General features: G+C 37.8%; 1 protein-coding gene across 1 annotated transcript; it reads left to right on the top strand.

Annotated features, from left to right (window-relative positions):
- The first annotated feature begins 2,642 nt into the window (after nucleotides 1–2,642).
- On the top strand, nucleotides 2,643–14,561 carry stil (STIL centriolar assembly protein). Its single transcript, XM_056256564.1, has 17 exons — nucleotides 2,643–2,946; nucleotides 3,211–3,297; nucleotides 3,392–3,499; nucleotides 4,541–4,656; nucleotides 4,738–4,919; nucleotides 7,813–8,054; nucleotides 8,140–8,223; nucleotides 8,374–8,460; nucleotides 10,184–10,331; nucleotides 10,585–10,694; nucleotides 10,834–10,960; nucleotides 11,053–12,039; nucleotides 12,109–12,241; nucleotides 12,325–12,523; nucleotides 12,674–12,818; nucleotides 12,923–13,209; nucleotides 13,286–14,561. The coding sequence occupies exons 2-17, from the start codon at nucleotides 3,212–3,214 to the stop codon at nucleotides 14,007–14,009; spliced, it is 3,765 nt and encodes a 1,254-aa protein (XP_056112539.1). The 5' UTR covers nucleotides 2,643–2,946; nucleotide 3,211; the 3' UTR covers nucleotides 14,010–14,561.
- The last annotated feature ends 492 nt before the right edge of the window (nucleotides 14,562–15,053 follow it).

The following is a 15,053-nucleotide window of genomic DNA, read 5'->3' as shown; positions in this document are numbered from 1 at the left end:
TCACTCCGTTACAATTAAAATGTGTGATTTTTACTTTTAAGTAAAAGTACCATACAGAAGTAGGCCTACTCGTTTTTAAGTAGGCTAGGCTAAGTATCAAAAGTAAATGTCAATGCATTGTTTTATTATTGTTACATAATAACCTACCAGTTAGTAATATCTCTGGAATTAAGAGCTTTTAGAGTGTTATAAAAACCTATAATAGAAATTAAAAAAACTGAATTGACAACAAACAACAACAAAAAAAAGACACTATAGCATTTTCCAAGTGTAGCCTAGATTTTAGATTGGGAGTAAATTTTGATACACAGAATAATCAAAAATTAACTGTTACATCAAAAAAGTAATCTTATTACGTAATGCACGTTACTTGTAATGCATTACTTTACTCGTTACATCAAAGAGTAGGCCTAATCGGATTATGTAATACACGTTAATGCATTACTTTACTGGTAACATCAAAAAAGTAATCTGATTATGTAATGCACGTTACTTGTAAAGCGTTACTTTACATCAAAAAAGTAATCTGATTATGTTATGCACGTATAGTGCGTTACCCCAACACTGTTTCAGATGAGATTGAAAAACATCTGATCACTAGTTTTTTTTCACAGTCTGAAAACATCATAGGTTTTCTCAGAGGAGAGCTAGAAATGTGTCCATCTTGAGACATGTGAACAGAATTATCAGCTGGAGGGAGCGAGAGCGTTTTCTGTCTGAGTTGGGTTTACAGTTGTACCTTGACAGATTGTAGAGATATTTGATCCTCATGTTCTGATATCAAAGACACGCAAAGTTCAACTTGTATGAAGTTCTTTGTCAACTGGTCGAACAGAAACAAACTCAATTGCATTTGCAATGTTTTGCGTTTATATTTTTTGTATATATATTATAGGTTTCACATTTTATATAATTTTATTCATTGGTTTGTTAACATAATATTGCTGTCTTATTACTGTATTGTGTTAAATACAGTATATCTTCAGTAAAAAAAAAAAAAAAAACGCATAATACATTTCAAATCTTGTTTTTCATGCCCTAAGAGCAATAAAAACACATAAAATAAATCCTAACCGAGGTTGTCATAATTCATGCATGAAAGGGTTAATGCAATTACATCAGAGGTAACTGAAATTAAATTGCAGAAAAATTAAGTGTAATCCCTTACTTTACTTTTTCAAGGGACAAATAATTAAATGACTGTAAATAATTAATTACACTTAACACTGATAATAATAATAATAATAATAGCGATGATGATGATAATAGCCTACTACTACTAATAATAATAATAAATTACAAATAATAAATATATAAAGGTCTAAAAATACTTTTTAAGTTGCATTAAGGATTGAAATAACAGCTTGGAACAATTAAAAAAAAAAAAATACATTTGTGTATGTAAAACTGACCTATAATCAAACAAATGAGTGCGTATTAACTTTTATTTTTATTTATTTTTATTAATTATTCTTCAACAACACAAACAAAGGTACATTAACAAATCTCTGAAAAGAACCTAAATTGTTCAGCCTTAGGTTGAGCATTGCTAGTACAAAGAACAGAAAACACACTATAGAACAAACAAATAATTAAATAAAAAGCAATACTAAAAAAAAGGGACTTTTAAATTAAATTAAACTTATAAGAGAAATCAATTTAAGGGCTTTCTGATTTTTAACTAATTTGTACAAGAGTTTAACCTCATTCATCCAGTGATTAAAGTTAGGTTAGATTTAAACCAAACCATCTGCATTTATGAATGAAAAACTTTCCAAAACCAAGAAATTATAACAGAATCACACTCTAAATTCTCAATATTTGTTTCACAAAAAACACAATTATTCACCTCAAAATTAAATTTCAATCTTAGAATTTCTTTATAGGATAAATCTCGTTTACAATTTTGAAGTTCACCTCCTTAGCTTTAGGAGGGAGGGGTAAAGACAAATAATTTTTCCTAATTTTTTTTATTTCAACCGTATCAAGATCTTTAAGCACGTATTGCCGTCTAATTGGGTTTGGGTAATAAGCCTGTAAAATAAAATTTCTAATGACTTTATTTGTAAAAAATTTTATCACAAAGAGTGCGTTTTAACTTGTCAAGCTACATTTTAGCACCTGTCAGTAGGCTAACAAATCTTACATTTATAGGAAACAATGAAATCAAACTAAATACATTAATCTTTCTTTCCAACTAAACTAGAATGATGTAAATATCAATTTAATTATATGCAAATTCTTCGAAACATCAGCAAATTACCTATTTTTTGAGCAACAAGTGCAAATTTGTGTGCTGAGTATATTTTATTATACTTATGTATGTCAGATCTATTGATGTTGACCTATGATGTTGACCCATGACATCAGAATAAAATTTGATTAAAGATATTCAAAGCAGTTAGGATCACAAAGTTACTATTACTATACCATTATATAAACTCATATATTCCATAACATCCTTCTATTTTCTATAATAAACAGCCTCAAAAAGCTGAATTCACGTGTAAAATAGTACGCTAATATTCTCACACTCTCTATCCATTCAAAAACACTCCGCAAGCAAGGGATCCGGTTCCTCTCTTCTGATTGGTCGAGCGCCCCTCACCAGTGGATTCCTATTGGCTGAGCCACCCTGCTGGAGCGCCCCGCCATTGGAACCTGGAAACAGCGCCACAATTTATTTTCGAGTTGTTGCGTTCGGTTTGTATTTCATTGTTTATTGACGACAACTGGCATTTCTCCGTTTTCTGACACGTTAAACGAGTTCAATTATTAACTCAGTGGTCATTACACTCGTCTTGGCGCGGTTGATACCGCTCGAAGGACTGGAAGGACCGTTTTAACACATTCGTGGTCCATATTCTCGCTCACACCCTGCAGGATTTGTAGCGTCGCGATTAAAACACGACGAAGACATGAGCAAAGCGTTCAAACAGCCCAAAGGTAAGACATTAAATACCCTGCATCAGTTATAAGATGTTTTAAGTGGTATGTTATCGGTTTTTATTTAACCGTTTCTAGCAGTATTGTAATGTTAGCATGTAAGCTAAGTCTCCCAACCTGCCAAACACATCAAAACATCCTATCTGAGTAACGTTAACGTTGTGTAAGATATTTTGAAACCGCACTCTTCGGGCAAAAGCATCGGTGCATGATCAGATTCAATTCAGCTTCAGTTCATTAAAGACGAGGCATTTTTCCCCACAGAATGAATCGTGTACATGTGGATTTTAAAGGGTTGCCAGCCCACATCTTGGAGAACAGTGTTAGAACAGAAACCCTTCAAAACCTCAGGTAACAACTTAAGCTTTCTCATGAATTGCACCCAAACCACTATTTTAAAAAGTTGTTATTGTTCAATAAAAGTAATGATTTTGCATGCTTTTAGGTCATCAGACAATGTCCTCAGTCCTCTGACATTCCCAACATCTAAAGCCTCTCTCTGGGATCCATCTCCCAGTGGTGATGTTGTCAGTCTGCATTTCTCATATTACAGGTGAGTCTTTCTGTCATCTATATTTTTAAGTTTATGAGTGAATCATATTTTCATAGTTTACACCATCAACGTCATGTGATTACTTACTGGGGGGAAAAAACACAATCTTGATTAATTTTCTTGTACTAGGGATGATGATGACAGCAAAATGTAGTTTGCATTTAGCCTTATTTTGATGTGTATTGCTGTTAATTTTAAAATTGTAATAAATTAAAGGAATTTTTGGCCATTTCTTTGCAGTCAAAGTCGATTTTACTACTATTTATAAACTATCATAGTATTATTCATTAATATTTTTATACTTAGTGTAGTAACTTTGAATGTACCTTTTGTCTTTTTTGTTTGTATTTCAGTAACACAACACTTTACAATAAGGTTCCATTTGTTAACACATCTTTTTTTTAATCTTAGTTAATTTCAACATTATTAAAAACAAAAGTTGCATCTGTAAATATTATTTAATGGATGTGAGTAGAGATGAACTAACAACGAACAGTTGAGTTGTTATTAACTAATGTTAACAAAGATTAATAAATACGTAACAGATGAATTGCTCAATTTTAGTTAGTGCATTAACTGGCGTTAACTTATGAAACCTTTTTGCAAAGTGTCACCGTTTTTTCTATTCTTTTATTTTTCTATTCCCATTTAACTTTAATTTGTTTTTATGTCAGACTTCATAAAACATAAAATAGTCAATTTAGTTCTTCAACTTTTAACATTAAAAATGAGAACTAACTCAAATAGTTGTTCATCGAATATTTTATTATATTTCAGCTTTTGCAATTACTGAAGATGACTTTTAATAGAGTATTTTGTAAAACACTGTTGGAATCATTTAAAAAAAATTATATGATCAGTAAGTTATTACAACAAATGTTTTTACATTGCTTTAACTCATCAAAATAAGTTAAGCAATTTATGCTTAATGTAGTTTAAGTCAAAATTACTTAAACATCCAAGTTGATTGTACTTTAAACTAAAAATTAAGGCAGCAACTTTTTTTTTTTTTACATTGCAACAACATTTGGTGTCTTTCAGGAATCCAAGACTGCTACTTGTGGAAAAAGCCTTACGTTTAGCTCACCGGCATGCTAGACAGACCAACAAGCCTCAGTTTTTCTGTTTCCTGCTTGGGACGCTGGCAGTAGACAGCGGTTAGTATATTGCCTGTATTTGGACATCTTACAGTGATTCATATTTCGATGTGTTTTAGTGACTAGATCTTATTTTCAAAGACGAGGAAGGTGTGACGATAACCCTGGATCGTTTTGATCCGGGCAGAGAGCAGACGGGATGTCCTGGGAAAGCACCAACTGCCCTGCTCCCCGGAGACATCCTTGTGCCATGCGTGTTTGAAGGCCAGCATGCTACTAGCAGCACGGTGCACTCGGGGGAGGATTTGAACATCTCATTTAAGGTAACTGATCTGAGAATTGCTGACAGGACATGTTTAGGATCGAATGGCTGGGGCGCTTGCCTCTTGTTGCTATGGCAACTTATTGAGACATAATAGTAGTCAGCTTCACCCTGTAACCAGTCAGCAACAGCTGCCCTGATTGTGACACAGTGTTCCTTAGAGACAGGTGATTATAATATGTGTGTGTGGCACTGCTTCCATCTGCCGTGGTTTCTTAATGTTCTTAATTAAACCTGGATGTGTTATTAATATGAGACAAATTTTAATATTCACTTCAGTTCAAAAGTGTGAATAATTTTCAAAAGTGGTCAGTAATTTTTTTTTTTAACTAGTACTTGTATGTATTAGAACTAGAATGTATTAAATTAATGGCAGTAAAAGTGTCAAGTAAATGCTGTTCTTTTGAATAAAAAGAAATGTTTCTTGAGCAGCAAGTCAGCATATTTGAATGATTTCTGAATAATCATGTGACACTGAAGACTGGAGTAATGATGCTGAAAATTTAGCTTTGCCAGCACATAAATTACATTTTAAAAATATATTCAAACAGAAAATGGTTATTTAAATTGTAATAATATTTCACAATATTACTGTTTTACTTTATTTGATTAAATAAATGCAACCTTGGAGAATATAATGTTCAGACTGCTGGCAAAAGCGGCCCAAAACCCTACTGATGTGGGCCACATATGTGCTCCTAAATCAGCTATAGGTCTGTGTCCTCATCACCTGCACACAAATTCGCTGGCCTCTGCAGCGCATCACCTTATTAATGAATGTTGATTTCGGTAACCTCTGTGTTTACTTCCATATTATTCCGTGCTTCGCATCATCTTTGTTATTGTTCTTTTGCACATGCGGGTCAGTGCAGGATTGTGATCTGTTCAGACTCTAATCTGATATTGGCCACATTTAAATGTAGAGTAGGCAATTTCGGAGAGGCTAGCTTTGAAAGCATAAGATCCCACCTGTCCTTTAGAGCGTCTCTAAAGCCACGTCTTCTTCAAAACACATGAACGGTCGCTCATAGCAGAGTCTGCAAAGCATCACGAGACGAGAGACGGCATTAAATTACCTCATATCTCAAAGCACATAACATTACAATAATAATTACGAATGTAAACAATTTACAGAGCTCTTACTTGTACCACCTGACTGCTGCAGATTCATTTCGGCGTTGAACATAGAAACGCATAAATTTGAGTCCGAGGACATGAAGAGCTCCGGGTAGAACATCACGGGTTGCCATCACGTAATTACGGTTACGACATGGTGTGAACGCAGCATAACTTCATTGTTTTGGTTTAGGAGGAACTGTAACTGTGACTGTCTGTCTATAACTCTGCAAAGCTTTACGTAACGCTCTGATGACGTGTGATGTCTGCGTGGAGGTATGGAAATACATCTGTTGACAGGCAGGCAAGACATACATTTTTTGGTCCTGAGACTTCCACAGAAGATATGTACATGTTTTAATATTTAGACCACTTCTATTATTAGGCACCCCATTACAGATTTGCGCAAAACTTTCGCATTTCTTTTTGTAAATGTCCACAAAAAACTATTGCGAAATGACGGCGTTTCCATTAACCAATGTTATGCGACTAAAACTTTTTTTTTTTTTTTTTTTTCGCGATAAGTCATTCCAAAAAATCATGGCGACAGATGTTGGTAGGTTTACGTATATCCCAACCACTGCACTGGCCATTATTATTCATCGAAGGAGACTTATGTGTGTTATCCAAGCATTAATGGTAAGGAAAGACCTTTATACTTGGAGCGGTTGGTGTTTCTCCCTCAGATCTGCTTCGAAGTCTTGATTGTGGCATTTCTTTGAGGTTTAGAATCCAGTATTCCTTTAATTATTTTGTCTTTTATGAATTTAATAAAGATCTGTCTCGTATTCTGTCCAAACATACCGGTCATCTACGTCAGGTGACCTGTAAATGCGCAAAAACTGTTTCCATTGCAGTTTTGCAAAATATTTCTTTTTCGAATTGCCTGAAAAACCACGTAAACTTAAAAAAAAAAACCTAAACTTTTTTGTAATTGGGTGTATTTTCAATTTGAGAAATTTGAAGGGTAATGGAAACGCGGCTATTGATTGCTTTCAGTATGTGAAGAGAGTTTTAACCAGTGTAACAAAGTGTTTATAAAAAAAATTGCCTACCCTACCTTTTAAAAAATAATGTGAACAGCCAAACAAAAAAATTGGATCTGAGCAATAATCAGAATTGAGCACTAAGGCTTGTAGTGTAAACGTAGCTGTAATGAGGTTAGATGTTGTGGGAAGGAGGCGGGAACCGGCGAACATTTAAAGACTTTTAATAAAATAAACAAATACAAAAACGAAAGTAAACACGGCAGCTCCTCACGGTCGACTGCCGACACACATAATAAAACAAAACATCAAATAAAATAGTCCAGGCCTGGTCCTCTCTCGTCCTTCACGATCGTCGCTCTTCCTTTTCTGCTTCCGCTCCTCTGTGAGAGATACGAGACCGGTGCATCGCGCAGGTGTCGCTCATCAGCAATCACGCCACCGGCCTCGCGCCGTTCTCCCATGGCCCTCGACCTCGTCCTGCCCGCCACAGTAGCCTAAGAGACTTCTTTCAAGCATTAAAATAATCTTACCTACCTGCTCTAAACATTTGAATGGTAGTGTATATTTCATTTTACCATTTTTATTATGTAAATAATTGAATTTTGGATTTTATTATTTGTATTGTACCTGTTTCATTCTTTAAGTTCAAATAAAACAAACCTTGTTAGGGAGCAGGGGTAAACTAAATGGTTATTTCCTTCCTGCATTTTTGTTGTTCATCTTATTTAAAATTTTATGTACATTTAGATTAAATGGTCCATTAATGCTTACTTTCATGTTTCTTTCTAGATGCTTCAACATTTCTGCTGCAGTAAAGAGATGCTGGAGTTGTCCAAACTCCTCACCTTGCGAGCTCGTCTCAGCTGCTCTGAGAACATGGACAGACTCACCTTTGACCTGTCCTGGGCGGCTATCACACTGGCCTGCACGCTAGATGCCGTCCCTGTCCGGGCAGTGCCCGTCATCCCTACCGCACTGGCCAGAAACCTCAGCAGCCCAGCAGGTGTGACCCAAAACAGCAGGAAACGTGGGTAAGGAAGCACTTCTCTTTTCTTATATGGCCTTGTATCCTCCTCAGAATCTTTTTGCGTTTTAAAATGTGACATTCTGTCTCAGGTTTCTAACTATGGATCAGACCAGGAAACTACTCCTCGTACTTGAATCCGATCCGAAGGCTTACACTCTCCCGTTAATAGGAATGTAAGTACTTTAAGTGTTTAGAAATGGTGACTGTCTTGCTGTCTTTATTCAGCCTGTTGGAAGATATAATAATCCAGCCCCATTAATTACATGCTTGGAGTCCCGCAAGATGTTCAGAGTAGGTGTGTAACAGTTGTTCTCCTGTGGCAGATGGTTGAGTGGCGTTACACACATCCATAATCCTCTGGTGTGGGCGTGGTGTCTGAGGTACCTGCACAGCTCCGCCCTCCAAGATAAGTGAGTGTCCCATCCATCTGCTCTTTAGCCAATAAGTCAGTTAGCTCCAAGAAGGGCTCAAATATAAAGACAACATGAAATTAAAATGTATGTACGTATATGTGTATGTAGTGTTGCTTTCGTCAACGAAAATTATGACTAAATATCGTCGTCAACGAACCTTTATCACGTGACGAAAACGAGACGCAACGTAAATGCTGGTCTTGTGACGATGACTATAATTAAATGTATAATGCATTTTCGTTGACCAAAACGAGACGAAATGTTAATGTTATTTCGTCTCGTTTACTTGCATTATTATTATTATTATGCAGCATTTCTGTTTCCTGTGTCACTTCAGGGGCTGCATCAGATCGCACTGCGCAGACGCAGGCGACTTCACATCCTCAAGCCCCACTCGCGGCATTATTTAGAAGATGCAGCTGCGTGAGTTACGGCTGTTTCACACATACTCCGTGTGTAGTGCGTATGCGGTGCGTGTTGTGGTGTGTATGCAGGAGCAGCACGCGCTATTGTGCTTTCAGGTGTGCTGCGTTTGCAGTGCGCAACTGATCTACGGCTGTACCACAATCACAACATTTATTCTCTATTTTTTATTTCAAATCAATATTTTTAGCCTACATCCATTATGTCGCGTTGTTGAGGTACTGTGTAGATCTCTGCTCTGCTGTTACGCACCGCTCCTGGGGCGCATTGCCGGACCGCATCCGCGTGCGGTGTGAGCGCTCTAACCATAGGCTCTACATGGGTGCGGGGAAAAATACGCACCACATACGCACTGCAAACGGATTATGTGTGAAACAGGCGTTAGCATAAACGACAACAAACAAAGTTAAGTCTGACACAGAGAAAGGGATTCGTCTTTGGGAGAAAAAGAAGAAATGACATTTGGAAAAACCTTTATTTCATCATGTGTGTAGGCTACTTCTAACATGTTTGGTTCGTAAAATAAATATGTTAAATTCAAATCAGAGCGTCTTCCGTGTCTGGAATGGATGCATTCTTGAGTCTATAAGATAACTATAAGAAGATAAGATTGTTTGAAATGGGTTTGGCTAAAAGAAAATTTTGGTTTCGTCTATACTACTAGGTACTTATACTATATTGACTGGGTTAAATAGAATTGCATTACTAAAAAGAGACTAAAATACAATTTGCATTGACTAAAACTAGACTAAAATGTCATCAGTTTTCGTCGACTAAAACTAGACTAGACTAAAAAGAGAACGAACGTGATTAAAACTAATAAAAACTAAAATGACAACTTGACACAAAGACTAGACTAAAACTAAAATTAAAACAGGCTGCCAAAAACAACACTGTGTATGTTATTCTGATTAAAAATGTTTTCATAATCTTTCATTTATAATAGCTTTCTCTGCAACTGAAATTAATTTTCTGATTTTGTAACCATGAAATATTAAATAAATAATGATAAAAAAATGTTTTAAAGTTAAATAATAAAATATTACCCCACTTTTCATGGTATAGTCATGATGCTGATCATATTACAGAAATGAAATGCATTCTGAATGCAGCTTCATGTTTTATTTATTTTCATAGATAATTGTAGATCTGTTGTTTATGAAAGCATTGTTTTAATATTATTGTTGATGTTAATCAAAGTAAATGTGATCTCCTCATTGTGTTGCTAGAATTTTTGTGAAAAATGATTATCAAAACAAAAAATTCCTGTTCATGTCTACATCTGATGGCTTTCCAGAGTGATGTCAGAGGGAGGCGCTTTCCTGGTGGTCCTGTATTCTCTGACTCACCGGGATCCGGAGTTCTACCAGTGTAAGCCATGTGTCGGGCAGCAGCAAATGAGCTTTCAGCTGCTCACCAGCACAGAGTCATTCACACTTTACAAGGTCAGTCTGTCTATGCCTTTGTACTCGACAAATTCTGAATCTGAATATGCTATGGTCTATAGGAAACATTTTTATCCTTTTCATGCAACCTGTACTGATAATGTGTAATCTGATTATGAAATAAATTTGTAATATTTCTTAAGCAATTGTGTTTTTCCAATTGATCTTTGGTTTTTGTATTGTACTAATTGGTTTTCAGGGTTGCTTTAATTATTAAAAGTTTTTAATCATACTACATATTTTACCAATACAGAATGTTGAGCCTTCAGAAGGACGGCCTCTGCAATTTGAGCTTAGTGCTGAGAACCAAAATCAGGAAACTGTGCTGTTTGAAGAAGTGCTCTCTCAGACTGTGTTAACAGGGTACAGTCTTTTTATTTATCTAAAATTTCAACTTCTATTTAATTTAGATTTATGTTTGGCTGTTTAGTGTATCTGACAGAATACAATATTTTTAAAGCAAGAATAAAAATAACACACTGTATCTGCTTTGTCTTATCAGGATGACTCTTGCAGCATCTTCAGTTGCTCCTCAGAATAAATTGTCTATCAGTGATCATGACTCAGGTGTAGAAGATGAAGACCTCTCTCCTCGGCCATCTCCAAACCCTCATCCTGTCAGTCAGCAGGTTTGTTAACTTGCCTTGCACCCCTAATATACCTCTATATTCAGGATGGATTACCATTAGCAGGTTCAAATATTCTTTTCTTTTTTTTTCAGACTAGGCGTGTTCATCCTTCAGTTCCAGAACTCTCTATGGTATTAGATGGCAGTTTTTTGGATGCGAGTTTTGTTAAAACACAAGACTCAACTCCTGTTCCTCATAGCCAATCAAATGTTCAGCGGAGAAGCATTAGTCCTGCCCACCAGGGCGCCTCAGTGTTGAGACCTCCGGAACGGAGTAGTGTCCCTGGACCACCCCTAATCCGAAGACCACTAACTTCTGTCCTCTCTCAGCCAAAAAACAAACTACATCCTTATCCAGGACAACAAACACCACAACCCAATGCAAATAGAAAATCCCTGCCCTCAATAAGATCAAGAGAGGGCTCGTCAGCATCATCCATATCATCGTCTTCAACTTCTTCCTCGACAAAGAACACTGCTTCGCCCAATGGCTCTTTTCATCAACAAAGGCACCGTTCTTCGCAAGGTGTTCCGACCAAACCCCAATCAGTTTATTCCGAACCTCCAGCATCGGGTCACTGCAGTGCCAGAAAGAGTTCAGTAATGCCTAGCCAGACCCCCATCCCTCATCCGTCCCAACACAGACTCTTCCATAGCACCCCAGCCACCAACCCTTGCAGCTGCTGCACCAACCAACCCACCCATGTTCCCATCTATCAAAACAACTGGCAAGGGCCACCAGTGTATCCCACTGTTGTGCACAATCCTTGTGGTTTTCATTGCGGTGCTGAGAGTGTCCCACCTAGGGATCACTGCCTCTCGCCTTCTCGGCAATCTTTGGGTTGTCGCATATCTCCCACTAAAAGTCCTGTTTGCCATCCTGCTGTTCCAGTTCACTACTCTCCAGCACCCAGTCCGTGTTTCCCCACGGTTAACCCCAACAAAGGTTCTGTTGAGCAAGTCCCTTCCTGTCAAGCCCAGTGCTGCCAAGTCCAGGACACCCCTGTGGGTCTGCTTCCTGCTGATGCGTACAGGATGCTCATGGATCAAGAGCGTCAGTTGAAGCTACTTCAACTCCAGGTTCGAATTAGTTTCATTGTTTTTGCGTTGACCTGTCATTGCTGGTTGTTAACAGACTTTTCTCAACAGATTCAAAAACTCCTTGAGTCTCAGAGCAAGACGACTCCAGTATCATCTAGCGAACATGCTCAGCAGGAAAGAGCCAATCAGATGGCAACATCTCCACCTAAACAAACAAGTGTCAGTGTCGCTGTAGGAACAGGTACTATGACGGAAGGTTGTTGCATTTATCATCAGTTCCTTTCAATGTCATGAAGTTCTTGTCTATTGTTGTTTGTTATTTAGGGGCGAGTTTGTTTTGGACCGCTCCCCAAGAGGCCCCAACACATAAGGCCTCAAGTCTGGATTGCCAAACCGAGATGGAGCCAAAGTCTGAAGGTCAAAACAACACTTCGGTCACTTCCAGACTCGGATCTGAAAATGCATTTCACTACTCTGAAGAGCTGAGTCCAGGATCTCTACATCCAACATCTCCACAACACGAGTAATGAGCCCTGTTTTTTCAGAAACCCTTTTTTTTTTTACCAATTGTTAACCTCTTGAAGTCCATTATACTTGGTTTGTAGAAGGCTGTTATGGTTTTGTTTTCCAGACAGTGTTTAATGTTTATTGTGACTTTATTTGTCTTATGCAGCATGTCGTCTGGTTTTGGAGCCCATTCGTTTTCCAGTCCAGTGTTGGGAGAGAGTGCTAGCATGTATTATCCCTCACAGTCACAGAGCCAAAATTTGTCTCAAAATGGAGAAATGGACGACCCAAGATTTTACCAAGAACTACTGGTATGGCCCCATTTTTATGCTTTAGTTGCAATTTTCACATGTTTAATTTGAAATTGACACAGTATTGATGTTCAAACTAACTTTGGTTTTAATTCCTGCTCCAGGGTCAGGTGCAAAGTCGTCTGCAAGGCTCCACGGTTGTGGTTGAAAAGGTAGAGCAAGACCAACAGAGTGTCTCAAACAGACAAAGTCTGTCCCCTGTAGGTCGTCAGTCAAGAAAATCACCGACAACATCCATAGCCCAAACTCAAAAAGCTAAGCACAGATCCAGTCCACCAGATCAGGACCGTGTCTTAAGTGCAACGTTAAGACAACTCCAACAGTTCGGGGTGAACGTAGACTTGGACTCTTCCCAAGCAAAGATGACACGTGCAACTGTAGAGAGTGCCAGGTAATGACATAGTCTGACAGATTGTTTAATCAAAGCATTATTAAAAGTTGTGTTTCTAACACATTTTTCTCTTCAGTACCCTCGCTTGCATAAACCCTGATGCAGTCATTTCAAGACTAGCTCTTTCCGAACCAGTGGGGACCAGCATTTGGGGACCAAGCGGCAGTGTAGACCTCAGCCTGGAGGCCAACGCTATTGCACTTAAGTACCTAAGCGACTCGCAACTGTCAAGACTCTCATTGGGCGGTCAGTCCTCTAGGCCACATCCAGACCCTGGCACAATTCTCCTGAGAAGACCTTCTGCTGAAAAGAGCAGTGTTGGACTCAGTATACTGTCCCCCAGCAATATGTCTCTAGCTACCTGTAAGTACATGAAGAAATACGGACTGATTGAAGGAGAAAACAGTAGCGAGGAAGAGCAAGAGGACGCTGTTCTGGTAGACTCCGCTCTCGGGTGTTCCGTACAGCATGAAACGTCCAAGAACATGAGCGTTAGGCAAGACCACGAAGAACGAAGTGCTGTGGTTTTCAAAAACATTACAAACAAGGCAGTCACCAATCTCTATATGACTCCTGTTGACTCTCAAGAGCAGTTAATTCGAGACTTGCGGCCCAAAATGCAGCTGCTTATGCGTGGTGGGAAGAACCTGGAGAAGGAGAATGACGCAAAGAATGTCCTGCCTCAACGTAGGTCCTCGCTAACAGAAAACCAGAGGACGCAGGAAGTCACCGAGCCTCAGGGCTCAGTGGGAAATTTCCTGGATCTGAGTAGGTTACGGCAGCTGCCCAAGCTCTTCTAAAATGCACCATTTTCCAAATGGTCACTGAGTTGTTTCTGTGTGTGAAAGGGATTCAAGGGATGTCTTTCTGTTTTAATTTAATCCTCAAAAATCTGTCTTTCATTGTTTACAATACATAGGATAACATGATTTTATTTTTAAAAGTGTACAGACCCTTTTCAGTAAATTATTTTAAGTATGTTTTATTTCTGTAAATTGTCTTTTGTAACCCAAAGGGGCCTTATGTGAAAACTTGAAGGATTTTTATTTTTTACATTTACCTGATGACTCAAGTGTCATGTACATCAACCGAGTAAAGTGCCATGTATGAAGTGACTTACTCAAGGCAGTATTGTTTCATTTTCCCTTTACTAATTTTAAACTCTTTTAAAATATTCTCTCTTGTTTTGGGCATTACTTGACTCAGCTGATTTACCTAAAGTCTGATAATTTCAGAGGGAGAACTTTTGCTCTAGTTTTTTTTTTAGCCTTTTGTGTTCTGTATGTTCTTTTTAAATGACTTTATGTACATGTATCTGTCTCTTAATTAAATCACGTATTATTTTATATAACTTCATTTTGTGAGTTTTATCTCTGACCATCACAACCTTGTTCACATATCCTGATAGATCAGGAAAAACGCATCAGTCAACTAATTAGTAGGAAAATGTTTAGCAAAAACACCTGGCAACAAAACCGCATAGATTTACATAAAAATATCTAGGGGCCAGAATGGAGGCTCTTTTGATTTGTGCTGGACCTGGAAGGATACCACTGAAGATGGTTTCTACATCCAGAACATCCTAGAAACTGCATAGCAAAGTACTAGTAAACACCATTTCATGGTGGTGACTTTTGCATGCACAAGAACCATTTTCTTCAAAACATTTGTTCAGACAAAAAAAGCTCAGACACAACCTCTTGAGTTTCTCATCACCCTTTACCAAATCTAAAGAGGCTCATCAGTGATTATGGGCTGTGTTTCAAAACCTAGCCGTTTTTTGAGGCAACAATAAGCATTGGACGTTACCAATGCTGTCTATGCAGGTTTTGAGACTCTTAACT

Source organism: Rhinichthys klamathensis, unplaced genomic scaffold, assembly GCF_029890125.1.
Source record: "Rhinichthys klamathensis goyatoka isolate OS25496 unplaced genomic scaffold, OSU_Roscu_1.1 h1tg000127l_1, whole genome shotgun sequence".
In the NCBI taxonomy this organism is placed as follows: Eukaryota; Metazoa; Chordata; class Actinopteri; order Cypriniformes; family Leuciscidae; genus Rhinichthys; species Rhinichthys klamathensis.
The sequence above is the reverse complement of the archived record's forward strand: the minus strand, read 5'-3'. Positions and strand labels throughout refer to the sequence as shown.

Excerpts from the sequence above, each read along its gene's own strand:
- stil (XM_056256564.1), top strand. The coding sequence starts at position 3,212 with ATGAATCGTGTACATGTGGATTTTAAAGGGTTGCCAGCCCACATCTTG. Across the intron at positions 4,920-7,812 it reads ATTTGAACATCTCATTTAAG|ATGCTTCAACATTTCTGCTG; the intron begins GTAACTGATCTG and ends GTTTCTTTCTAG. Across the intron at positions 13,210-13,285 it reads GCAACTGTAGAGAGTGCCAG|TACCCTCGCTTGCATAAACC; the intron begins GTAATGACATAG and ends TTTTCTCTTCAG.